This window comes from Tamandua tetradactyla, chromosome 21 (genome assembly GCF_023851605.1).
Source record: "Tamandua tetradactyla isolate mTamTet1 chromosome 21, mTamTet1.pri, whole genome shotgun sequence".
In the NCBI taxonomy this organism is placed as follows: Eukaryota; Metazoa; Chordata; class Mammalia; order Pilosa; family Myrmecophagidae; genus Tamandua; species Tamandua tetradactyla.
Window position 1 is genome coordinate 56,752,313 of NC_135347.1, and position 27,995 is coordinate 56,780,307.

A 27,995-nucleotide genomic window follows, 5' to 3' on the forward strand; every position below is an offset into this window, starting at 1 on the left:
GCCTTGTCCTCCTTGTTGATAGTTTCTAATACTTTATGCTTTGCGTGGGTCATGATTTCCTGTTTCTTTGTATGTTTTGTAACATTTATTAAAACCTACATTTCTTATTATACTTATATCTAGTTGCTCTTAAGACAGAGATTTCCTTAAATGCCAGGAACTTACAAAGGAAAAATTTAAAAAAAGCAAAACATGCCTTAAGTCTTTGCAGATTGACCTGTGCAGAGTGCTTTCCTTCAGGGCTTATCCATACAAAGAGTTTACAGAATAGCTTGAGGCAAAAGCACTGAGACTCCCCAAGTCTTTTCTGCAGTTGAGTTTTGCCCTGGCCATTGCCACCTTAGAATTAACTCGTTTTACATGGATCTGTATAAATGTCCCTATTTCCCCATTGAAATGTGCTTCCTCATGGTTCCAGGTACCACACTTTCTGTCCCATAACCAGCAATCCTTTGCCCTAGGCAGCTGCAATTTGACTTTTCTTCCTCCAGCATTCCATATGAAAGCTCTGAGAACCACATCTATGCACAGGGCAAGTACTGAAATGGTGAACACTTGATTAGTGTTCTGGTTTCAGTCCTTTAGGCTTCTGCTAGACAGGTTGGTATAGACAAACCCATTATGTACACAGGTTTGCTCAGTTTTTTCCAGAACCAGGACTAGGGACCCACAGTGGGAACATGGAGCAGATCAACACTGAGCTGCTGTGGGATGGGAAAGAAGCCAGCAAGGGTATTTTTTTTTTTTTATTAATTAAAAGAAATTACAAGAAACACAAACATTCCCAACACATACACTCAGCAATTCACAATATCATCACATAGTTGCATATTCATCATCATGATCATTTCTGAGAACATTAGCATCAATTCAGAAAAAGAAATAAAAAGACAACAGGAAAATACAACAAACAGAAAAAAAGAATTTACAGGCCATACCCCTTACTGATCCCTTTCATTGATCACTAGCATTTCGAACTAAATCTGTTTTAACATTTGTTCCCCCTATTATTTATTTTTATTCCATATGTTCCTCTCATCTGTTGACAAGGTAGATAAAAGGAGCATCAGACACAAGGTTTTCACAATCACACAGTCACATTGTGACAGCTATATCATTATACAGTCATCATCAAGAAACATGGCTACTGGAACACAGCTCTACATTTTCAGGCAGTTCCCTCCAGCCTCTCCATTACATCTTGGATAACAAGGTGATATCTGCTTAATGCATAAGAATAACCTCCAGGATAACCTCTCGACTCTGTTTGGAATCTCTCAGCCATTGACAGTTTGTCTCATTTTACTGTTCCCCTTTTTGGTCGAGAAGGTTTTCTCAATCCCTTGATGCCAGGTCTCAGCTCATTCTAGAGTTTTTCTTAATCCCTTGATGCTGAATCTCAGCTCATTCTGGGATTTCTGTCCAGCAAGGACAAAAATTTTGAGGAGGTTTTCTACCTTTTTAAATTGTCTTTTTCTAGAGTCATTGCTCGCCCTGTTACTGCCACTGTTTAACTACTTTCCAGAGCTTTGGAAAGATGTTCTACCAGTTTGGTGGCAGTTCAAAATTTATGTGGGGGCACCCAGCCTTAGAACATTTCACGCAAACATCTTGATTGGGGTACTACATCATTCCTCTTTTCTCCTTAATACGTTAGTGTGTGATTTTCAAAAGCAAAAATGTTCTCTTAGGTGATCATAATATAGTTATCAAATTCAGGATTTTATACAGTACCTTTTTAATATGCAGTTAATATTTCAATTTTACCCATTGTTCCTATGCCTTTTATAGAATTATTTCCCTTTCAACAGAAAATCTAGTCCAGAGCATTTATTGCATTTACTTGTCATACCTCTAGGATTCTTTAATCTGGAACAGTTCCTTAGCCTTTCTTTGTCTGATTTAACATTGATATTTTTGAAAAATGCAAACTTGCTATTTTATAGAATAACCTTCATTTGGGGTTTGTCTAGCGATTCTTCATAGTTAGATTCAGGATATGCATCCTTGACTATAAAATGAAGTTGTGTCCTTTTCAAGTCATGACATTAGAAGCGTAGGTATCTGTGTGTCCCTATTTGTAATGTTAATTTCAATCATCCAGTCAAGGGTCAAGGTGTCCTGTTTTTCTGCTATATAATTGTTGTTTTTGTCCTTGAAACTTTAATCTGTGGAAAGAGTTTAAGACCAAGTAAATATGTTCCTTGTCAAACTTTTCTTCTTAGATTTAGTGACAATTTATGATTCTTGCCAACACCCATTCTTTTCTATAGTGGTTACAAAATGGTGATTTTTTTTAAGCTTACAAACTCCTTCCACATTTACCAGTCGGCTTCTTACTGTAAAAACAATTAGCCTCTTTTTGTTTCTATTTGTTAACAGAATGAACTTTCAGAATCTTGTTATATTCAATGAGTTATAATCTAATAATATACTTAATTATTTTAGAATTGTCTTAGATTTGGCTACTGGAAGCCCCTTCAAGCCAGTTCCTTTGTCCTTTCGACATGCCTCCATAACCTTGTTTTTTTGTTTTAAAATAAATTCCTTATTCTCAGGCTCAAGATTTCCCAGGCTCATCTTGTATCTTCCCTGCCTTAGTCCTGGAATCATCGCTTTCTTTGAGGAGCCCTACTTGCTTTTGGTGCAGAATGGAATCAGAATAGATGGAAGCATGGGTGTCTTAGTATACAGTAAATACTTTGCCCTAATCTTCCTGTTTTAAACATTACACATTTTCCCTCAGCTTTCTTTGGTATCTTTGCTAAGGGGTCTTTTTACTTCAACATATCTGCATAAGAAACCTATAGTCTTCTGCTAGAAGAATTATAGAAACCAGAAGCTTCATATTTCCTATTCTCATTCTTTCTATTCTTTCTATGGTTTTTTGGTGCCCATAAACTTGCTGTTTAGCTTGCCCTTCCCCTCTGCACACTTAGAATTCTCTTGTCATTCTAGCACATTTAACACCTTGTTAAATGTGGTGTTCAGTCCACCATATTTAACAGTCCTACATATTTTTTAAAATAGCTTTTTGTCCTTTAACAAAAGTGTTGCTTGTGATTTATTGAAAATACAGATAAGCAAAATAAAGAAAATTAACTTGAGCTTTAATCAAATAGCTCAGAAGTGGTTATAGTTCATCTTTAATGTAATTTTTCATATATACAAACTTGCTTATTAATATAGTTATATTTCTTAGAGTGAGGTATCTACTAAAACTTACTACTTTTTTGGTAGATATTTTATTAGACCTTATTAGACTTATTGAATTCACTTTTTGTGTTTTTAATTGCTGTATATATCATTATGGTCAGAATGGGGGCAGCAGTGAGGCAGTAAGAGAGTAGAAAACTTCAACCAGTTCTATTGTATTTTACTTAAAGAAGTATTATTACCACAACTTTTACCAACTTTCAGTGAGTCCTGTTTTCACCCCCAGCTGTATCCCTCACATATACTAGACCAGAGAAAGCTAAGTTCTGGTGAATATAGGGGAGGAGATAGGAGATTCCAATTACAGTATCAAAGGAGGCTCAGAAGTAGAAAAGAAGTTTACTTAGAAAGGTTTACCAGAAGAATCCAGGCTTCAGAAGAACTGGCTTTCCCAAATAAAAATATAATCAGTATTTAAAGGAAGAAAAAACAAGATTACAAGGTTATTTTGACTGTTTCTAGCATTGTTTAGGGAATAGTAGATTAGGGACCAGCATATGTATTTTAGTATTCCAGTACTTGTAGCTTTATGTATCTAGCATGCTATAATAAGCCATTTTGAAAAAATACTGCTATGCTTTTTTCTCAGAATTTTATAGTTTTAGTTATTAATTTAGGTCTTTGGTACATTTTGAGTTAGTTTTTATAGTTGGTGTTAGGTAAGAGTTTATATTTACTCTTTTGCATGTAACTGTCCAGTTGTCCCAGCACCATTTATGAAGACTATCTTTTCCCTGTTCAATGATTTTGGTACCCTTGTCAACAATCATTTGACCATAGGAGGTGAGGCAAGATGACAGCATAGTGACGTGTGAAATTTAGTTTCCCCTCCAGAGCAGCTAGTAAATAGTCAAGAACTATAAGGAACAACTGCTGGGGGGGAACATCAGTGACCGGACACACAGTGTGCACCAGTCTGGAAGAGGTCGAACTGTTGAGATCCCACATAAAACTGTAAGTCCCCCAAGACATGGAGGCCAGTGCCCCAGCTTGATAGGCTGGTTTCCTGAGGGGAAAGGAAACAGACTTTACTAGCAGCAAGGGCTTAGTTCAACCAAGCTCCACTTGCGGAATTGATTAACAAATTCTGCCTACCGAAACAGGCCCTGAGGACATATAAATCTGGAATAAGCACTAAAGGAACTAGGAGTTTTCGCCCCAGCAGAGAGGGGGCAGGGCTGATGGAGAGGAAAGAAAGAAAAAAAGAAATGAGGCTTTTTGAGTTGGACAGCACATAATAGTGGGAAAGGGCTGGACCCCAGTAAAGGGGGCACATAGAGCCTGGGGATACATAGAGCCACATACCAATTCAAGTTCTTGATTGGTGGACCTATGAAAATACTTTTTGCCCCTTTTTTTCAACCTCCTAACAGCTCAATAGATAGAACTGTAAGCACTCTCAGGCTCCAGCACTGTCCCAGGCAAGGGCTAAACTAACACATGTCTGAGAAAAAATAACTAGTCAAGTGAATTCCCTGAGGCATGTCTTCTCTTTAGAGGAGGGGAAGAATTGTGTTTCTATACGCAATTAGTGAGCAATCTGAGAAGGAAATCACAAAAAAGATTCCAATTACAATAGCAATCAAAGTATCAAATATTTAGGAATAAATTTAACTAAAGATACAAAAGACCTATACATGGAACTACAAGAAATTGCTAAAAGAAATCATGGAAGACCTAAATAATGGAAGGGCATTCCATGTTCATGAATTGGAAGAATAAATATAGTCAAAATGTCAATTCTACCCAAATTGATTTGTAGATTCAATGCAATAATAATTAAAATCCCATCAACTTTCTATAAAGAAGTAGCAAAAACAATAGATCTTTCTTGAGAAAGAAAAATGAATTGGAAGGTTTCACACTACCTTACTTTAAAGCATATTATGAAGCTACAGTGGTCAGAGCACATGGTACTGACATAGAGATAGATATACTGACCAGTGATATTAAATTGAGTGTTTAGAAATAGACCCTCTCATCTAAGGACATTGATCTTTTTTTTTTTTTTAATTTTTTTATTAATCAAAAAAAAGAAAAGAAATTAACACAACATTTAGAAATCATTCCATTCTACACATGCACTCAGTAATTCTTAGTATCATCACATAGATGTATGATCATCATTTCTTAGTACATTTGCATCGATTTAGGAAAAGAACTAGCAAAACAGCAGAAAAAGATATAGAATGTTAATATAGAGAAGAGAATTAAAATAATAATACTAATAATATATATATATATAAAAAGGAAAAAGAAAAAAACAAAAACAAAAGATACAAACACACAAACAAACAAACAAAAAACCATATTTCAGGTGCAGCTTCATTCAGTGTTCCAACATAGTTACATTACACTTAGGTATTATTGTGCTGTCCATTTTTGAGTTTTTGTATCTAGTCCTGTTGCACAGTCTGTATCCCTTCAGCTCCAATTACCCATTATCTTACCCTGTTTCTAACTCCTGCGGGTCTCTGTTACCAATGATATAGTCCAAGCTGATTCTCGAATGTCGGTTCACATCAGTGGGACCATACAGTATTTGTCCTTTAGTTTTTGGCTAGACTCACTCAGCATAATGTTCTCTAGGTCCATCTATGTTATTACATGCTTCATAAGTTTAGTCTGTCTTAAAGCTGCATAATATTCCATCGTAGGTATACGCCACAGTTTGTTTAGCCACTCGTCTGTTGATGGGCATTTTGGCTGTTTCCATCTCTTTGAAGTTGTAGATAATGCTGCTATAAACACTGGTGTGCAAATGTCCGTCTGTGTCTTTGCCCTTAAGTCCTTTGAGTAGATACCTAGCAGTGGTATTGCTGGGTCGTAATCCATTCTGCCATTCTATGTCTTTTGATTGGGAAATTCAGTCCATTAACTTTTAGTGTTATTACTGTTTGGATAATATTTTCCTCTACCATTTTGGCTTTTGTATTATATGTATCATATCTGATTTTCCTTCTTTCTACACTTTACTCCATACCTCTCTCTTCTGTCTTTTCGTATCTGACTCTAGTGCTCCCTTTAGTATTTCTTGCAGAGCTGGTCTCTTGGTCACAAATTCTCTCAGTGACTTTTTGTCTATAAATGTTTTAATTTCTCCTTCATTTTTGAAGGACAATTTTGCTGGATATAGGAGTCTTGGTTGGCAGTTTTTCTCTTTTAGTGATTTAAATATATCATCCCACTGTCTTCTAGCTTCCATGGTTTCTGCTGAGAAATCTACACATAGTCTTATTGGGTTTCCCTTGTATGTGACAGATTGTTTTTCTCTTGCTGCTTTCAAGATCCTCTCTTTCTCTTTGACCTCTGACATTCTAACTAGTAAGTGTCTTGGAGAACGCCTATTTGGGTCTATTCTCTTTGGGGTGCGCTGCACTTCTTGGATCTGTATATTTAGGTCTTTCATAAGAGTTGGGAAATTTTCAGTGATAATTTCTTCCATTAGTTTTTCTCCTCCTTTTCCCTTCTCTTCTCCTTCTGGGACACCCACAACACGTATATTTGTGCGCTTCATATTGTCATTCAGTTCCCTGATTCCCTGCTCAAGTTTTTCCATTCTTTTCCCTATAGTTTCTGTTTCTTTTTGGAATTCAGTTGTTCCATCCTCCAGTTCACTAATTGTAGCTTCTGTCTCTTTAGATCTACCATTGTAGGTATCCATTGTTTTTTCCATTTTTTCTTCTTTGTCCTTCACTCCCACAAGTTCTGTGATTTGTTTTTTTCAGATTTTCTATTTCTTCTTTTTGTTCAGCCCATATCTTCTTCATGTCCTCCCTCAATTTATTGATTTGGTTTTTGAAGAGTTTTTCCATTTCTGTTCGTATATTCAGCATTAGTTGTCTCAGCTCCTGTATCTCATTTGAACTATTGGTTTGTTCCTTTGATTGGGCCATATCTTCAATTTTCCGAGCGTCATCCATTATTTTCTGCTGGTGTCTGGGCATTTGATCAGATCTCCCTGGGTGTGGGACCCAGCTGGTTGAAAGGTTTTTCTGTGGAATCTCTGGGCTCTGTTTTTCTTTTCCTGCCCAGTAGGTGGCGCTCGTGGCGGTCGTTTGTCTGCGGGGCAGTCGGCCCGGGAAACCGCGCGTGGAGGCGGGGGTCGCTGGCCGTGGCTTGGGGGAGTGCTGGTCCAAATTGCCCAGCTGGCCCGAGACGCCAAGCGTGACGGGAGGGCCCCGCTATCCAACGTTCCCAGTCAGACAGGGGAGCCACGTGCGTGGAGGGGACCCCAGACGCCAGCCACCCCAGCCGGGAAAACGTGCACCCCTCGGGTATCTCACAGCAGTGGATTCTCCCTACCCGTTCAGCCGTTCCAGAATGGGGTACGCTGTCTTTTTTGGTCTCTGTCGTGACTCCGGGAGCTGTTTTGTATTGTTTCTGTTTCTTTAGTTGCTTTTCTGGAGGAGGAACTAAGACCCGCGCGTCTTACTAAGCCGCCATCTTCTCCGGAGGTCCCAAGACATTGATCTTTATTAAGGCAGTCAAGCCAACCCACCTGGAACAGAGCAGCTTCTTCAATAAATGGTGATTGGAGAACTGGATATCCATATGCACAGAATGAAAGCGGATCCATATCTCATACCCTAGATCAAAATGGATCAAAGACCTATATTTTAGTGCTAAGACCATAAAACTGTTAAAAGAAAATGTAGGGAAATATCTCATAAATCCTGTAATAGGAAGCAGTTTCCTAGACCTTACACCCGAAAACACAAGCATTGAAAAAAATAGATAAATGGGATCTCCTCAAAATTAAACACTTTTGTGCATCAAAGAACTTTGTTAGGAAAGTAAAAAGGCAGCCTACACAATGGGAGACAATATTTGGAAACCACATATCAGATAAGGGTTTAGTATCCAGAATATTGTGAAGAGATTCTTCAACTCAATAACAAGAAGACAAACAACTCAATTAAAAAATGGGCAAAAGACATGAATAGACACTTTCTCTCAGAAGAGGAGGTACAATGGCTGAAAGGCACATGAAAAGATGTTCAACTTCATAGATATTAGGGAAATGCATATCAAAACCACAATGAGATATCATCTGACGCCCACTATAATGGTCATTATCAAAAAAAACAAAATGACAACTGCTGGAGAGGATTTGGAGAAAGAGGCACACTTACCACTGTTGGTAGGGGTGTAAAATGGTACAGCCACTCTGGAAGGTAGTTTGATGATTCCTCTGGAAGGTAAATATAGAACTGCTATATTATCCAGCAATCCCATTACTAGGTATATATTTACAGGAAATGAAGACCAGGATGCGCAAATAGGCATTTAACACTACTGTTCATGGCAGCAGTGTTTGCAATTTGCAATAGATGGAGGTGGTCTAAAGATACAGTGACTGAGGGAAGGAAGATGGAACTGTGTTGATTACATACAATGGAGTACTGAGAGACTGCAAGAAGGAATGAAGTTGTGAGGCACCCAACTAAGTGAATGTACCTTAAGGACTGTATGTTGAATGAAATGTCAGAAACAAGAAGACAAATATTATTATGCCTCATTCATATGAACTGACTATAATATAAAAACTCAGTGAGATGAAGTCGAGAATGTGGGTTATCAGGTTGGGGCCTATTGTAAAGGGCCCAGATTATAAGCTCGTATAGCAGTTACATATATTCAGGAATTGTAACTATTATTTCTCAATTCTGAGATACTGAGCTGTTTGTATATATTTCCCAGAAACTTCAGTATTTATGTGACACCTGAGACTCAGATTTAGAGTTCTGTAGCTATGAAAGTCGGGATTACCCCATATGGGAACTGTTTAAAAAGCTGAAAAAGTGATCAGACTTCAAGTAGTGATATGAATGAAGCTGATCTGGATAGGACTAATGTATATCAGAATACAGAGTAAAGGATGATGTAGTCCATATTTAAAAATTTTAACTTATGTGAAAGACCGAAGGGAGCGATGTTTATTTTGTGCAAATATTTATGTATTTTGGGTAGCGCATTACATAACTTAACCTTTATGATCAGTTTAGTTGAACACTGTAAGTACATGAACTCTCGAATAGGCCATGTTCTAGTTTGCTAGCTGCCGGAATGTAATATATCTGAAACAGAATGACTTTTAAAAAGGGAAATTTAGTAAGTTGCTAGTTTACAGTTCTAAGGCCAAGAAAATGTCCCAATTAAAACAAGTCTATAGAAATGTCCAATTTAAGGCATCCAGGGAAAGATACCTTGGTTCAAGAAGGCCAACGACGTTCAATGTTTCTCTCTTAGCTGGAAGGGCACATGGCAAGCATGGCAGCATCTGCTGGCTTTCTCGTGGCTCTACCAAAAAGGACTCTCTCCAAAATGTTTCCTGTTTTAAAGGATTCCAGTAAGCAACTCCACCTTCAGTGGGTGGAGACACACCTCCATGGAAATCATCTAATCAAAAGTTACCACCCACAATTGGGTGGGTCATATCTTCATAGAAACAATCAAAATGCTCCCACCCAGCAATATTGAATGAGGATTAAAGGACATAGCTTTTCTGGGGTCCACCACAGATTCAGACCAGCACAGGCTGCAAGATCTTGTTGGTTTGTCCAGGTTAGTGTGATCCCTGTATACATCCTAGAGTAATTTGGGTAGAGAATAGAAAAGTAGTTGCAAAATCCTCTTGGGGTACTGAGGAGAAAACAGGAAATATTCACCTACCCCATTTGGAGGGAATTCCTGATATTCTCCCAAGCAGCGGGGACAGCTAAATCAATAGGCTGAGCCTTGAACTTGGGGTTTCCTCCTGTGCCAGTTTGAAGCTGTTATGCACCCCACAAAAGCTATGTCCTTTAATCTTCATTCAGTATTGCTGGGAGGGATCTTTTTTGTTGTTTCCATGGAGATGTGTCTCCACCCATTGCTTACTAGGGCCTTTTAAGAGAGAACCATTTTGGAAAAAGCTTTAGAGCCAACAGAACTGACAGGGCCAACAGAACAGACAGAGCCCCAGGAAAACTGTTGAAGCTGGGAGAGAAAGCTAGCAGTCGTCGTCCTGTGCCTTCCCAGGTGAGAGAGAAACCCCAAACTTCATTGTCCCTTCCTTGGAGTTAAGATTTCTTTCCCTTGATGCCTTTCATGGCTTTAGGAATGTAAACTTTCAACTTAATTCCCTTTTTTAAAAGCCGCTCCATTTCTGGTATATTGTGTTCTATCAGCTTACAAACTAGAACAGCCCCTATGAGACTTATTCCTACTTATAATTTTGTCTCAGAGTCACCTCCAGAGATCCTCTTTTGTTGCTCAGATGCAGCTTCTTTAAGCCAGCTCAGCAGGTGAACTCACTGCCCTCTCCCCTTAATGTAGGACATGACTCCCAGGGGTATAAATTTTTTAGTGGATTCCTTAGTATTTTCTCTGTGCAAGATCATGTCATCTGCAAATAAAGACTGTTTTGCATCTTTTTTCCAATCTAGATGTTTTATTTTTCTATTTTCTTTTTTTCTGAGGGGGAGGGTACATGGTCTGGGAATCGAACCTGGGTCTCCTGCATGGAAGATGGGCATTCTAATCACTAAACTACCCGTGCACTCTTTTATTTCATTTTATTTTATTTTCCTAATTGCCCTGGATAGAACCTCTAGTACATTGTTGAATAGAAGTGGTAAGTTTAGGCATCCTCATCTGGATCCTGATATTAGAGAAAAAGCATCCTGGCTTTTACCACTAAGTACAGTATTAGCCTTGGGTTTTTTATACATATCTTTTATTGGGTTGAAGAGATTTCATTATTCCAAGTTTGTTGGATGTTTTTGTCAGAAAAGAGTGTTGTGTTTTGTCAAATGTGTTTTCTGAGTCTATTGAGATGACTCAGCAGCATCAGATGGCCTCGTAGCATCAGTTGAAACTGAGACTTAAACCTCTGAACTCAAAGTGCTGCCAGGCCAGAGAGTATCTCAGAAACTCAAAGGAAATAGCCCTAGGGAACTGAGGCTCAGACTTTTCTGGAGAGGCACTGTTCATCTGCTGTTCTTATCTCAGAAATTGGTAAAAGGTGCTTTATACAACTGAGTCTTGACCTCTAAAAAGAAAGTTATACCCAATGTAGCAGGTGCTAACATTTTAATGCTTTGAAAGAGCACTGGGGAGCTATACTCTACATATCTGAGAAGTGGCGCTCATGAAGCAGGTTCTCATATCTCTGAGGGGGCTAGTTGAAGCTAGTTCAGGGAGTTCTGAAAGAGGCTGGAGACTGGAATAGACTACCACTGCCAGGGCTATGGAATGCTGATGGAAACGGTTAGATCTTGAATTTAAGCTCTTTCTTCTTTTTTAATGTAGGCTAGACCAATAAATTTTCCTCTCAGGACAGCCTTCACTGCATCCCATAAGTTTTGATATGTTGTGTTCTTGTTTTCATTTGTCTTGAGATATTTAATGATGTTTCTTGTAATTTCTTTTTCAACCCACTGATTGTTTGAGTGTTGTTTAGCCTAAATGAGTTTGTGAGTTCTCCAGGCCTTTTCATTTACTATTTCCAGCTCATTCTGTTATGATCAGAGAAAGTGCTTTGTATAATTTCAGTCTTTTTAAATTTATTGATACATGTTTTATGACCCAATATATGGTCTGTCCTGGAGAATGATCCATGAGCATTTGAAAAGAATATGTATCTTGCTGTTGTGGGTGCAATGTTTTATAAATACTTGGATGCCTTAAATTGGACATCTCTATAGACTTGTTTTAATTGGAACATTTTCTCAACCTTAGAACTGTAAACTAGCAACTTATTAAATTCCCCTTTTTGAAAGCCATTCTGTTTCTGGTATATTGCGTTCTGGCAGCTAGTAGACTAGAACAGATTTTGGTACCAGGAGTGGGGTGCTGCTGCTGCTACAATTCACAAATACCAAACATATTGTAATGCTTTTTAAATGGATAAGGGGAAGATTTTGGAGGAGTTGTGAGAAGCTTGATTGAGAAGGCCTAGAATGCTTTGAAAAGACTGTTGATAGAAATGTGGACTCTAAAGACACTTCTGATAAAGCTTTAGACAGAAATGAGGCGTATGTTATTATACACTGGAAGGAAGACAAGCCTTGTTTTAAAATGGCAGATAATCTGGCAAAATTGACTAGTAGCTTTGGCTGGAAGGCAGATTTTAAAAGCCATGAACTTGGATATTTAGCAGAAGAGATCTCCAGATTGAATGTGGAGAGTACAGCCTGGTTTCTCCTTGCAGCTTATAGTGAAATGCAACAGGAAAGAAATAAGCTGAAAACTGAACTTTTGGGTACAAAGAAACCAGAAATTGATGTCCTGGAAAATTCTGGGCTTCCAGGAAGGGAGACCCCAGAGAGAATAGTGCTCTATTTGAGGATTTGGCCAAATGTGGAACCAGTCAGCCATTTCAGAGAAAGCCAGAATTGGACATGGAGTTATCCAGGAAGGATTTGTGGAAATTCCTTAGGTCTGATGGGCATGATCCAAGGCTACTGCATAGAAAGCCAATGAGAGTGCTGTGGGACCTGTATAAACAGAGCCACTGCCAGTCTGGACTGGGGGGTTCAGAGAAGGGACACATTGGAGGAAAAATAACTTCAGAGGCAAAACCATGGAGGCTGAGGTCTGAAGTCAAGAAGCCTCAGGCCAGGAGAGCGGACCCACCCAACCCCATGAAGAGGGTGAGTTTGCCCCAAAGGCAGAGGATGGGCCTTCCACCTCATTGCAGTAGAAGAGTCATGCTGCCTCAGGCCTTAGAGAGGGCGAAGTACATTCCTTGGAGTTTGGGGAGAGCCTGGCTGCCACCACATGGAGGGGTTGAGTGTGTGCCCCGGAGATGGCAGAAAGCCCAATTGTTACCCCAGTGCTTGGAGAGGGTGGAGCTGAGAAAAAGGTGGTCTCCCCATTGTCCCCCAAGGTTCCATTTGGAGAGAGGCAGGCCTCTGCATAGGCCCTAAGGAAGGGTGGGACTGCCGCTTTCTAAAGCCACAAAAATGAATGATTGTCAGACTTTGAAATCTAATGGACTTCGCCCTGCAGGTTTTCGAAACTGTGTGGGTCCAGTGACCCCTGTTCTTTCCTCCCTATGGAAATGCATATATTTATCCCATGACTGTTCCTCCTTTGTATGTTGGCAGCAAATAACTTGTTATGAGTTTTCAAAGGTCCAGAGCAAATGGAGAAAATTTTGCCTTAGGACTATCCATGCCTTTAACTAACTTTAATGAGACTTTGTACTGATTTTAATCTTGTATTAATCTTGTATTTGAAATGTTACTGGAATGGTTTAGGTTTCTCTCATATCGTTATGGAATGAATGTATTTTGTATATGGGGAAAACATGTCTTTTTTAGGGTCCAGAGGGTAGAGGGTGCTGGTTTTGAAAGGATGTATGTCCCCTAGAAAAGCCATGTTTTAATCTAAATCCCATTTCATAAAGGCAGAATAATCCCTATTCAATACTGTGTGTTTGAATCTGTAATTAGATCATCTCCCTGAAGATGTGATTTAATCAAGAGTGGTTGTTAAGCTGGATTAGGTGATGACATGTCTCCACCCATGTGGGTGGGTCTTGACAAGTTTCTGGAGTCCTATAAAAGAGGAAACATTTTGGAGAATAAGAGACTCAGAGAGAGAGCAGATCAGAATGACATAGCCATGAGAAGGAGAGTCCATCAACCGCCGACTTTTGTAGATGAAGAAGAAAACGCCTCCCGGAGAGCTTCATGAAACAGGAAGCCAGGAGAAGAAGCTAGCAGATGACGCTGTGTTTGCCATGTGCCCTTCTAGATGAGAAGGGAACCCTGAACATGTTCCCCATGTGCCCTTCCACTTGAGAGAGAAATGCTGAACTTCATCGGCCTTCTTGAACTGAGTTATCTTTCCCTGGATGCCTTAAATTGGACATTTCTATAGACCTGTTTTAATTGGAACATTTTCTCAGCCTTAGAACTGTAAACTAGCAAGTTACTAAATTCCCCTTTTTAAAAGCCATTCTGACTTCTGGGTCAAGATGGCAGCTTAACAACGTGTGCATTTTAGTTCGTCCTCCAGAACAACTACTAAATAACCAGAAACAGTACAGAACAGCTCCTGGGGCCACGTCAGTGACCAGACACACAGCATATCCCAGTCTGGACCAGCTGGACCGGCTGCGAGCACCCCCCAAAACCATGAGTTCTCAAAGCTGCGGCGGCCAGCGCCCCTCCCCCACAGGCTGCTTCCCAGAGGGGAAAGGAAAGGACTTTACCAGCAGCAGGGACTGGACATAATTAAATGCTAATTGTGGAACTAATTAACAAATTCTGACTATAAAAATAGGGCCCCAGCTTAGGTTAACCTGATCAAAGTGGAGGTTGCTCATTTTTGCCCCGGTGCCAAGGAGGCAGGACTGACAGAAAAAGGGGAAAAAAAAAAAAAGAAGGAAACAGAGGTTTTTGTGGCTGTATATCTACAAAGACTTGACTGCCTCTGGATACAGCAGCAGGACTTTTCAGGCTGCAACTGCCCCAGGCATAGGCAGAAGTGAGCTCTTTTGGGGGCTTGTCTGGAGCCTGTGTCTTCCCCAGGGGAGGGGTGAAGCCCAACTCAGGTGGAATCCCTCCATCAAGGAATTCAGACCCCAGAGCTTGGTAATTTGAAGCCATTAAAACCAGCCTACAACCTCTCCTCTGTCTCCACCACGCCCCCAGCAGGGAGAGTCTGCCAAAGTTAAAGGTACCTCATCATCTTATGCTGGTGGGACTTGCAGTCAGACAAGCGCTACATACTGGACAGGATAAGAAAAACAGAGTCCAGAGACTTCAGAGGGAAGTCTTTCAACCTGCTGGGTCTCACCCTCACGGAAAACCGACACAGGTGACTCTTTCCTCCTGATAGGAGGCCAGTTTGGTCTGGGAAAATCTGGCTGGGGTCTATAATACCATAGTAGACCCTCCTAAGGGTGGGGGTGGGGGGAAGGCACCACACAAGCAGGGCAAGAAACAAGAAAACAAGAACTGAAAAATTCTCCTCTGTTAAACAAAACTTAAGCTAAAGGTCCAGATAAAGCTGAACGGTATGTCAAAGAACAGATAGACAACAAATTCATCCAGCAAGAAAACCCTAGATAAAAGAAGAGAAAGCAATCTCCAGAATAAACTGATTAAGGTAATTAAATGCCTAGATGCCAGCAAAAAAATAACAAATCACACTAGGAAAACTGAAGATATGGCCCAGTCAAAGGAACAAACCAACAATTCAAATGACATACAGGAGCTGAAACAATTAATTCAGAATGTATGAACAGACATGGAAAACCTCATCAAAAGCCATTCTGTTTCTGGTATATTGCATTCCAGCAGCTAGCAAACTAGAACAACCCCTTACCATTCCCTTTCATCGATCACTAGCATTTCAATCTACTAAATTTATTTTGACATTTATTCCCCCTATATTTATTTTTAATCCACGTTTTACTCATCTGTCCATACCATAGATAAAAGGAGCATCAGACACAAGATTTTCACAATCACACAGTCACATTGCAAAAGCTCTGTCGTTATGCAATCATCTTCAGGAAACATGGCTACTGGAACACAGCTCTACATTTTCAGGCACTTCCCTCCAACCTATCCAATATACCTTAATTAAAAAGGTGATATCTATATAATGCATAAAAATAGCCTCCAGGATAAACTCTCAACTCCGTTTGAAATCTCTCAACCATTGACCTTTATTTTATCTCATTTCTCTCTTCCCCCTTTTAGTCTAGAAGATTTTCTCAATTCCTTGGTGCTGAGTCCCAGCTCATTCTTGGATTTCTGTCCCATGTTGCCAGGAAGATTCACACCCCTGGAAGTCATGTCCCATGAAGAGAGGGGTTGGGCAATGAGTTTGCTTGTCATGTTGGCTGAGAGAGAGAGGGCACATCTGAGCAACAAAAGAAGATCTCTGGGTGACTAATTTTAAGTAGGCTTAGCCTGTCCTTTGTGGGGATAAGTTTCATATGAACAAACCCCAAGATTAAGGGCTCAGAAAGGGGAAAGAGCAAAATATATATATTATGATTATTAAAAGGTGCTTTTATTAGTTTTAACAAATGTACCACACCAATGCAAGTTGTTAATAATAGGCTGATATATGGGAATCCTGTATTTTATTTTTCTTTATTTTTTTAAATTTTTCTTTTTTTTTAATTTTATTCTTAGGAATCCTGTATTTTTTGCATGACTGTTCTGTTAAGCTACAACTTCTCTAATTAAAAAAAAGTAAAAGAAATAATTTGAAGAAATACTTTGCAGAAAAAGCTATGTAAGTAGTCAGTCAGTACATGAAAAGATGTTCCGTATCACTAATCATCAGGGAAATGTAAAACGAAACCACAGTGAAATACCACTTTATGCCCACTGGAATGGCTAAAATTAAATAGACTTTCAGTTGCCAAGTATTGACAAGGTTATAGAGTGACTGGAACTATGGAACTATGATAGACTATTGAAACTTTGATGTACTGCAGTGGGAATATAGATGGTACAACTACTTTTAAAAAAAAATTTTTTTTTAAATGTAACAAATGCAAACATTCTTAACTTTTGATCATTCCATTCTACATATATAATCAGTAATTCATAATATCATCACATAGTTGCATATTCATCATCATGATCATTTCTTAGAACATTTGCATCTATTCAGAAAAAGAAATAAAAAGAAAACAGAAAAAAATTCATACATTACATACCCCTTACCCCTCTCTTTCATTGATCACTAGCATTTCAATCTAAATTTTTTTTTAACATTTGTTCCCCCTATTATTTATTTTTATTCCATATGTTTTACTCATCTGTTGATAAGCTAGATAAAAGGAGCATCAGACATAAGGTTTTCACAATCATACAGTCACATCGTGAAAGCTATATCATCTTCAAGAAACAGATACAAGATACAGTCATCTTCAAGACTGGAACACGGCTCTACATTTCAAGGCAGTTCCCTCCAGCTTCTCCATTACATCTTGAATAACAAGATGATGTCTACTTAATGCATAAAAATAACCTCCAGGACAACTTCTGGACTCTGTTTGGAATCTCTCAGCCATTGACACTTTGTCTCATTTCACTCTTCCCCCTTTTGGTCAAGAAGGTTTTCTCAATCCCTTGATGCTGAGTCTCAGCTCATTCTAGGATTTCTGTCCCACGTTTCCAGGAAGGTCCACACCCCTGGGAGTCATGTCCCACGTAGAAAGGGGGAGGGTGGTGAGTTTGCTTGTTGTGTTGGCTGGAGAGAGGCCATATCTGAGCAACAAAAGAGGTTCTTTGGGGGTGACTCTTAGGCCTAATTTTAAGTAGGCTTGACCTATCCTTTGTGGGGTTAAATTTCATATGAACAAACCCCAAGATTGGGGGCTCAGCCTATAGCTTTGGCTGTCCACACTGCTTGTGAGAATATCAAGAATTCAACTTGGGGAAGTTGAATTTTCCCCGTTTCTCACCATTCTCCAAAGGGAACTTTGCAAATACTTTTTTATTCACTGCTCACTGTGAACAGTGAATATATTGGGACATCACTCTGGACAAACCAACACAATCTTGTGCCCTACTCAGGGTTCCATATTCCATATACTTATGGTGTTCAATTAAGCTGTCTACGTAAGTTATATTGGGAAATGCACTAGTCAAAATATAAATTTTGGTACAACTACTTTTGAAAACTGTTTGGCAATTCCTGTAAGTTGAATGTATGCCTCTCATATTACTCAGATATGCCACTCCTAGGTAGTTTAGTCAAGAGAAGTGAAAACATATGTCCATATAAAGACATGAATTTTCATAGCAAATTTATTCAAAATAGCTAAAAATTGGAAACAATTGTCCAACAGGTGAATGAATAAGTAAAATGTGTTGTATCCAGTATAATGAAATTCTACCCAGCAATAAAAAGAATAAACTACTGATAGATGTAACAATATGGATGAATGTCAGCATTTTTATGCTGAGTAAAAACAAAGGTACAAAAAATTACGTACTACTTGATTCCATTTGTATATAGTTACCAAAAAATGCAAACTAATATATAGTGAAACAAAGCAGATCCTTTGTTGTTAGAAGCTGGTGCAGAGCGAGGGATGGTCTATACAGGAGTATGAGGAACTTTTGTAGACCACTGAAGTATTATATATCTTGTTTGCCTTGTGATTTTATGGGCATATACAGTTTTAAAAACTCATAAAATTATATGGTTAAATGGGTAAGGTTTACTGTACATTAATCATATCTCCATAAAGTTCACTAAAAATTTTGTTGTCTTTCTTTGAATTTCTACCTAAGTCTTTCTACACCCAGTTCAGAGTTTAACCTTTTATATAATCTTTCTGTTACACTTTTTTCTGATCTATAGAAATCCCTTTTGAAGCCCTCTGTCAGGAAGTGTTCGTTTGTGTCTTTTAGGCAGTCAGTCATAACCAAAATTTGTTATCTTAATCTTAAAAGAAATTGTTCCGTAGGCTGAAGAACGAAGTTGTCTTATATTGTTTTGCTAAACTGAAAAGGAGATAAAAAGTTGATGTGTTAAAAGAAGGAGAGAATAAATCCATAAATACTGAAAGAACTATATGTAAATTGTGTTCAGCAAATAAGATTATCGCTACATTGACAAGAGAGTTCTCTCCCCTATAAGGCTAAGATTGTTCACAGAAAGAGGTATAGATTGATTCTGTACTCTAGTGGGAGAAGGGACAATATGTGTGATGGGACTCTGTCATGTTTGAATTCATAATGTGTTTATTGAATTGTGTTCACTGTGTTAATATGGCTTAAACATTTTTTAGAAAATGTTTTTATTGGGGAAAAATCAAGGATAGAAAACTTTCATTTTATGTATTCTTGTGAAGAATGTAAAACTGAAGCCAAAAAATTGAAATTTTCATAGGTGTTTTCACTTTGATATAGGGAGTTTCCTCTATCTGACATAGATATTATAGATTATAGGTAATGGTTTGTGTTTCGTTTTTTTTTTTTTTCCTCAATTGAAGGAGCTTTTTGGGGATGCTGTGCACAGGTGGGCTGATGCTATAACAGCCCCACGCAGAGGACGGGGTACAGCTTATATAGGATGGTTGATGGGAAGTAGGTAAAAGAAATTGGTGGTTTTCTGTGTCTTGCTTGGGAGTAGGGATTTGGCAGGTTACAGCTGGTTGGTTTTGGAAGCGAGGCTAAGTCAGGAGTTGGCACCTTGTCATTGCGAGGTTTAAAATGAAAACACCGCTGTAGCATGCAGGGTTGCAACTGCTGGAGGGCAGATATTGGGTAAGGGGAGCTTATGTCAAGATTACAGCCACTGGAGGGCGAGAGGCATGGGCTCGGGTGGGCTTGGTGGGTTCCCTGGAAATCGTAGGGGTAAAGCTTCTTAGAATATTTGCTGGAGACTGATGGGGAGTGTAGAGCTGTCCCTATGTTTTGTCACGGGGCAGTGCCTGGTACTCGTGTTTTTGCCAGAGGAGTAGCATGTCGCTGACTGCTTCATCGTGATTTGGACAGTTCTGTGTATAAAACTGGTTAAGAATTTTAAGAGGCCCAGGGCCCAAAAATGAGGCGAGATATCTGGGCAATGAGTCTGTAACTTCTTAACGCTGAAAGGGGCATTGTCATCAAGGGCAAAGGGATGATACAATTAAATTGGTGGTGGTTCTTAGAGAATCCGTCATCTCTAGGTTTCAGAGCGTCTCTGAAATTAGAACAATCTGGAGGTTTCAAGTCTCTGAAAAACAAACCTAATAATTAAAATTTTATAGAGCACAGAATATTTTTCAGGGTTTCCAGGAACACTGTTGGTTGGGATTTTCCATATTGTGGCAGTTTGCAATATCTGGCTGAAATTTGCATAAAAGTTGCCTTCAGAATAATGTCTCAACTCAATTTCAAATCTCTTAGCCATTGAAACTCTATTTCCTTTCCCCCTTTTGGCCAGATAATCCACGATGCGAGGGCCAGGCTCATCCTTGGAATTTATGTCTTGTGATGCCAGAGCCAGTCATGTCTCACGGTGCCTGGGTCATTTATGTTTCATGCTGCCAGGGCCAGGCTTATACCCCTGGAAATCATGTCCCACATTGAGGGGAAGTTCAGAGTTTCGCCTATAAAGAGACAACATTTAAACAACAGAGATTTTCTGAAGATGACTCTTAGGCATTAATCATAAGTAGGTTTAGTTTGCTATTACAAGCAATAAGTTTCATAAGGGCAAGCCTCAAAACTGAGGTGTTGGCTTATTAAATTGGAAGCCCTTCTTGCTTAAGAAAATGTTAGGAATTCCCCAGGTGGGGGTGTTTGATAGTTCTATTTTTCCCAGCCCCTCTGCAAACACTTTTACATATTTTTTGCCTATAATATTCTGAAATTCATCACTGTATAACATTAATTTGTACAGATTAAGATTTTATTCCTTATTCCAGGTTCTGTATCAAATAAGGTTGTTAGGTTGTTTAAATTAACTGCCTAGACAGATTAAATTAGATAGTGTGCTACGGAAAACTTAAATTTTGAACAAAGTAAACATTTTTCTTTTTATCGCACACAAAAGTTAAAGCTTTAAAATACAGAAATTCTTTACCTTGTATATTAATTTTCCTTTGTTTTAACTAGATCAGTTTCATCACATATTTAATCAGAGTTTGATCTTTTTCAGGCTTTTATTTTTTATTTTTTATTTTTTTGTAATGGTTGCTGTATAGACCCATGCTGACTTTCAAAGATGAAGGATTAAATCTGAGTTTTAGGTGTCACAGAGACGCTTAAAGTTCCAGGAAACTACTGGGCTATAGAAAGAGTAAGACATTGTAGAATTTAAAAATAACAATTAAAGCTTACAATCTGAGCTTTAATTTTTATGAGCATTGTTAAATGAAGTTACTTTCAGAAATGAAATCATTAGACAGTTGTTTTATATTAACGAACCATAGCAGAGCATTTGAAATGTTTCACTTTTACACATTTACCAGACTTAGGTTAAGTAACAGATAAAATATAATATATTTTATATATTATATATATTTGTCCTGTCTTTCGTTTAAAGTTTCTCCTTGTTACAGGTAGAGCTCTGACCTATAGCCGACCACATATGCTATTAGAGAAGTATTGGAGCAAAGCAGTACAACTGATAATTTGGCTGTTTCTATGATTTGTAGCTTGTAAAGGATAATTAAAACTATGACTAATACCATAACATTGCTGAATATCATACAAATTAGTAATAGGATATAACATGGATACTGAGAACATTGTCACATTTTTGGAAGTTTTATACAATCTCTAAATATATGTATAATATTATTTTACTTATACAAATTTAACCAGCAACAGGATTCCCAAACAGTTCCTATGCAATAGGTCAAAATATCTTAGCGCCTTACTTATACAACGTGAAAGAACAAATTATTTGTAACAGTTTTTTCTTGAACAGTGAGAAGACTTGTCTTCTGAAATAAAGGATGAGAAGGCTAAGGATATTATTCTGATGTAAAATCTTTGTTTTCTAGACAGAGTACTCTAATGATTAAGAAAACAGAACTTTTTAAAATCCTTACTTAAGAACACACTAATATTCCACATTCTTTTAACAGGGAGAAAAGCTAAACTTTAGTTTTGTGTGAATACCCGGCTTGACCAAAAACTTTTTTGAAATATATAATAAAAAGACTTACTAAATTTTAGTCAACACTGACCATGACAAACAAAATTCACTTTCATGAACTCCTTTTTTTTACAACTCTACATTCATTCAGTGCTTATAGTCAACAGTAACTATAACAAATAGAATTCACTATGTTAAACTTTCTATCACCTTCCATATCCATTCCACCTATAATTTTTATTTATCCAGACTGCAGATAATTAGAAATAAATTTGATACTAAATTCACAAAGCTTTTGAACCTGCATACTTCCTTCCAGTAACAGTATTCCTGAAGGGGAAAGAGACAGAGATACTACAAAATAGTGGAAGAAGGACGAAATTTATACTGGGGTTAGGCACACATTCATGTATTTATATATACTTTGTATTCAGAACACACAAATGATTACACTGCAATATGCCTAAAATCTTTCAGTCCAATTCAGTATTACCTTAGACTAGCTTAATTTTATCAATAAGCTTGTATAAATTTAGGGAGAACAAATCTAAGCAGAATAAAATTGCATTTATTTAGTTCAAAATTTACCATAAATTTATTTTAATAAATATAGCTTTTTCTGTAGCATCTTTATGCTTACCATTTCTAATCTCCAGGCCCAGTAAAAAAGAATTGTAAACCACACCTCACCATATTTCTCTGTGCCTAGCCCTCTCTCCATAACTGCTTTAGGTGGCTAGGCCTTGGAGCAGGGATGGGTTTGACAGAAAAAAATCAGGCGTATTGAGCTTTGATTTGAAAGTTTTAGGTGAGGGCTGTGGAATTTTGGGCATTCCTATACCCTTCTTTAATTATTTCTATTATTAGATTTATTTTACTAAAAGCTGTGACCAGGCTGAGTTGGAACCGTCAGCCCTTTAGCAGTTTTCTGCTCCTTAGGGAAATTCCAGGGCAGTTTCTTTTTAAGTCCAGGTTTGTTTACAATAATTACACTAGGAGGGACTGTTTGGGGGAGGAGGAGGGTAGGAAAGGTTAGAAGAGGGTTGAGACTCTGGTAGAGTGGAGTCTGGAGATGGTTGGGAGGAGAAGATGGGGGCATGTTGCCTTCTGGTGTGCCACGGCAGCTGCAGGTTGGCCCGGGAAGCTGCGTACTGCCGGGATGGGAGCTGAAGAGAAGGTCTTTTGGCAGAGAGAGGGAGGTGTACCTGCACAAGCCAGAGGAGGCCTGGATATATAGGACTTCAGACTCCACTGCAGAGATACTGACAGTAATTGTCAAAGTCTGGAAGAATTTATGGGTCAAGGGTTCAGTTTTCTGGCCAGGCTGACCTGTTATCTAATTTGTACTCTGGCCAGGCAGTATTGCAATAAAAAATTAATCTCTTAGCTCTTAAATCAGCAGCAAGGCCAAGGACTTTTAAGATTTTGAAGTAAGCAACCCAAAGGGGTGTCACAGGGCAGTTGGGACTGCCTGCTCCCTATGACAGCAGATAGGTAAGGAGAAATTGTCACTCTTAGATGACTTAGGAATAATCAAGATGTTCCCTCTGAAAGTTTTAAGCCCAGTGAGAGAATTTAGAAACAATCAAGAGGGTTTCATGCCTACCCAACCCCCAGAGATGTTTAAGCCCAGTGAGTTTCAGGCTCCCGGACCTGGCAGAGGCAGCTCTCCCTTAGAAAGAGTGCCAGAAAAGAGAACATTTTTCCTTACCCTGATATGATTTGCTGGTGTTAGTATGGAATGGAGGGAAGTGGATTTTGTTCCATTCCAGGTCCCAGGTTTCAGCACCAAAATGATAGGTTTCTTGACCAGGAGGAAGGACAGGGAATGAAAACTCAATTAAAGGAGCCTTATTCGGAGGCTGTGCACAGGTGGGCTGACACTTAAGATGGAGACAGCCTATGCAATGTTATTTTACTTTGTGCTTTTCATTGAAAGTGCTCCTAGCTATTATTTTCAAAGGCATACAAGACCTAGGAAGTTATTTTTAGATACTTGGAGAGAAATCTTAATATGCTTTGTGTTGGAATATAAAAATATCTTAATTATCAAATTTAATGAAATAATACTGTTCCTGTTGGAATTTACTTTTGAATAATGGGGTCAAGTAAAAAAGAAATGTCTTTCCTAAAACTTATGTTGGTTATTATTATTGTTGTTGTTATTATTATTATTATGCTCACAATAGTATACCCACTAGTTACTAACTCAAATATTTGATGAAAGTATTACCTCTTTTTTAAAATGGATATTGTCAGTTTGTTGATAGACGTATGAATGATACTTGGTTTCGGTAACTATGGTCTTATTGTGCTCTCTTATCTGAGACATCTTCAAAAATGTTATTTGAGTAGAAAAATAAAACAGTAAAAAAGTTTCCCACTAGCAGAGAATGGGTTATGTTCATGTGTTTGTTAAAAATAAGAAAATAATTAGCTCTGGTTTTCATTTTCTACTTTTTTTCTGCACAGCCTCATGATTTTGATGAATGTCGATTTGATATTAGTGTAAATGATAGCGTTTGGTATCTTCGTGCTCAGGATCCAGATCACAGACAACAGTGGATAGATGCCATTGAGCAGCACAAGGTAAGGTCTCCAGTACTTACCTCTCTGTGGAGGACTTGGAAAGAGACTGGAAATAGCTCCTTTAAAAATTCTTGGTATGTAATGTATGCTCTGAAAAGTTTCACATTATTTGGGTGGTAAATATTAAAGCAGTACAGGTGTAAATTTTTTAAACAATATGATTTCTAACACTTTACCCTAAGGAAATTTATTATGAATTTTTTAAATTATTAATAAAAACAAAAATATTCCCTTTTTATAAAATAAGTCTTGATTTTCATGTTTAGGATTTGCCTCATAGCAAACGCCTTTTTTATAAGCTAGGTAAAAGATTTTTAAAGTAATGGTGGATTGTGAAACTCAAATATTTAAAAGCTTTTATTTAAATTTTTGTAGTCATTTGTAACCATTTGGGTGAATTCTTAGTATAAACTATTATAAGTCATTTAATCTTTGTTAATTTGGAATTATTTAATAATAAGTTGATTATAAGTCTTATATAAATGCAAAAGCTACATTCCTGTAATTTAAAGCTAGGCTTTGACTTCTGTTCAGTGGTAAGTAGACTTCAGAAGTATATGGTCTGCATTATTAGCTAATTCAGTAATATGGTAAAAGCAAAGAATAAGGAAAATTCTAAATTCACTGTGCCATTCTTGGGTGAAACTTACTTTGTACTTATTTTATGTACTTGTCTGTACTTGTCCATTTGGGTTTCACTGAATTGTAGTTGAAATACCGGTTTTGGTTATTTAACAGGTGAAAAACACACATACACCCGTGTATACATACAAAACAAGAAAAACCAGTCTGGCCTAGGATACCATGAATGCATTCTTCCTAATACTGATCACATGTTAGCTTTTATATCTTGATATGTTGATTATGATTTTTTTCCCAGACAAAAGAAAATTGTCTAGGATTCCTTTCTTTTTCTCCACTTTTTAGCTTTGCTAAGGCATTTGGAATTCTTAGTCATCTTGGTATCATTACTCCAAAAAAAGAGTCTGATTTCTGTCATTTAAAAGAGACATGAACTAGCATTTCAGAGTCCCAAAGCTGTGGCGCCGCATTCACCAAGATTCAGTACTGTAAACCCTGCCATGTGCACCACATGTGATCTTGAATATGGTGTTTACTCTCTTCTTAGTGTGGTCTCTCAGCTGTAAATGGTGAGGAAATTTCCCTCGAAGTTGTAGTAGGGAATAAATGAGATGTATTTAAAATGCTTACCAGAATGTTTTATGTATTTTTGCGTAATGACACACTGGAAGAAGCAAGGTCTTTGAAGTCAAATCTAAGTTCAAGAAATTAAATTATTTCTTCATAAAGTGTTCTACATTTACTGAGAATTGCTAAATCTGTTTATGCGGAGAATAGCCAATTTCATGTATCTTAAGTAAGACCAACCCTCTCACTAATAATTAAAGATGTTATTAAGTAGAACTGCTTCTATATTTTTAACTGAGATGGCCTTTAAAGACTTAATCAGTTTATTTAAATTACAGGACTAGGTTCCTAGGTTCTGTTTTAATTAAGCATACTTATTTTACTAGCTTTTTTCAATAAAGTTCAGTTAGAGTTCCTTTGCAAGGTGCCCATTTGTCAGTGTTTTCTCCTTGAGTGAAAGAAACTTGGATTTTATATTTCTTCCATATTACTGATTTCTTTGCATCTTTGGACAGTGAATAGATAAAATATTTTGCTCTCTCAGAGCAGTGTGACTTAAGCTGAGCAGGTCTAAAATAAGAGGTTTTTAGCAAATTTAAGTTCTTGAAAATAAAAGATTCAATTGCAAAGTTCCAGATACTTTGTAAAAACTTTTCCTTTTTGATTTCTAAAGGCAGTTTATTCCTAGATAGAGAAAAAGAAATCCACTATTTTTAATTATCAGTATTGTGTTCTAATCTGGAAAAGTACAATATCTATATGATGTATGCCAAGTAAGTAGGATATCAGTGAAAATTTAAATAGAATGTGAACTCTAAAAATAAGTGATTTTGAGTTATTAAACTAGCATATGGGAGGGAGAAATTTAAAATGCTATCAGCAAACATAATCAGCAAAGTTTAAAATATTTTTCCTGTAGACAAGACAGGGAGATAGTGAGGATATTTCCTTATGTAATCTTCAGTATCATTAAAGAATATTGAAGGCAAAACCTAAATGTAGTTATTTCAATGTAAATATGCATTATTATGTTCAAACATAGTATCAAATTGTTAAGGCATTATAATGATTGTCACTTATTGAAGATCACCAAGTACTAATTAATGTACTGAATATTTTAAGGGCTTGATTTTCTCCCTGCTCTCCTGAGAGCTGACTTAAAGTATTGTTTTACAGATGAAAAATCTGGCAGTTAGTTTAAAATTAAGTAACTTGCTTGGGGCTCTACTACCTTTTGGCTCCTGGGTTCTTAGGATTCTATTTTATGTTAAATCTGCTTTCTTTCAATTACCCTTGGTAGGCTCTGTTTCAAAGCCATTCCCATAAGCTCACCCCCTTCAGGTTAGAATGTATCCTCTGAATTCCACTATTGTATATTTACAAGACACACAGGAACACATCATTCTGCCAACAGATTGCCAAAAAGAGCAGTTCATTGTATTGGTTAAGGTTTGAACTCCGGAGGAGTCTGGTAATATGGGGTTTGAATCCTGGCACTGCTACTTTTAGCTTTATGACCTTGGTAAGTTACTTAAAAGGGGAAGGATGACAGTATGCAGTATTGTTACCACTCTCCCCCAAACAAAATCAAGCAAGCCAAATAGCTAAGTCATAATCAAGCAAGAATTTTGTCCTTCAGAGTTAACCAGGGTGCCTGTCATCCCATGTCATTCTCACAGTTACTTCCTCAACTATACCACCTGCTCCTAGAATGGCTGAACCAGGACCAGTTATCACGGTTAGAATAGCGGACCTGTCTTTTTCTGTTCTGATATCATCTAATGATTCTTCCTTGCCTTTTCTTTCTATTGGGCCTTTGTTAGGACTTCCCTAGCAGGTTTTAGTAATTTTCAACATGTGGAAGAAGAGATTAAGGAGTGAGGAGGGGTGTCTGGTATTCCTTCCTTTCCATAATGCCGTTTTGCTTATTACAGTAAGCTTTGTGTATTGATCCATTTCTTTTTCTCCCTCTCTCTCTCTTTCTGTCTCTCTCTGTCACACACAGACACATAACTGCACATACACACATGGAAATAGAATTCTTTATCACAGGACCTCCTTAGCAATACAAGTATTCTTGGATATGTTGCTGGTTTGGTTCCAGACTACCACAACAAAGTGATTATTGCTGTAAAGGGAGTCAGATGAATTTTTTTATTTCCCAGTGCATATTAAAAGTCATGTTTAACTGTACTGTTGTCTTTAAGTGTGTAGTAGTAGCATTATGTCTTTTTAAAAAAATGTGTATACTTTAATTAAAATATGACAGAGTATGATATATATGAGTGTTTTCTTTTCTTTTTATTTCTCCGGAGTGATGCAAATGTTCTAAAAAATGATCATGGTGATGAATATACTACTGTGTCATGATATTGTGAGCCATTGATTGTACACCATGTATGGAATGTTTGTATGTTAAGAACGTTTGTGTTTGTATGTTGTTTTGTCAATAAAAATATATTTTTTTTAAATTGAAA

At 37.7% G+C, this 27,995-nt stretch overlaps 1 protein-coding gene across 4 annotated transcripts in view; it reads left to right on the forward strand.

Annotated features, from left to right (window-relative positions):
* CERT1 (ceramide transporter 1) overlaps window positions 1–27,995 on the forward strand; it is a 136,994-nt gene that overhangs the window by 19,435 nt on the left and 89,564 nt on the right. For 2 of the 4 annotated variants that reach the window (XM_077139437.1, XM_077139435.1), the window contains one exon: window positions 24,253–24,369. The exons of 1 other annotated variant lie outside the window; for it this stretch is intronic. In XM_077139437.1, coding sequence (XP_076995552.1) covers window positions 24,253–24,369 — 117 coding nt within the window. Of the gene's footprint in view, window positions 1–24,252; window positions 24,370–24,821; window positions 27,257–27,995 lie in introns of those variants that run through there. One more of the 4 variants, XM_077139438.1, reaches the window with a different exon arrangement.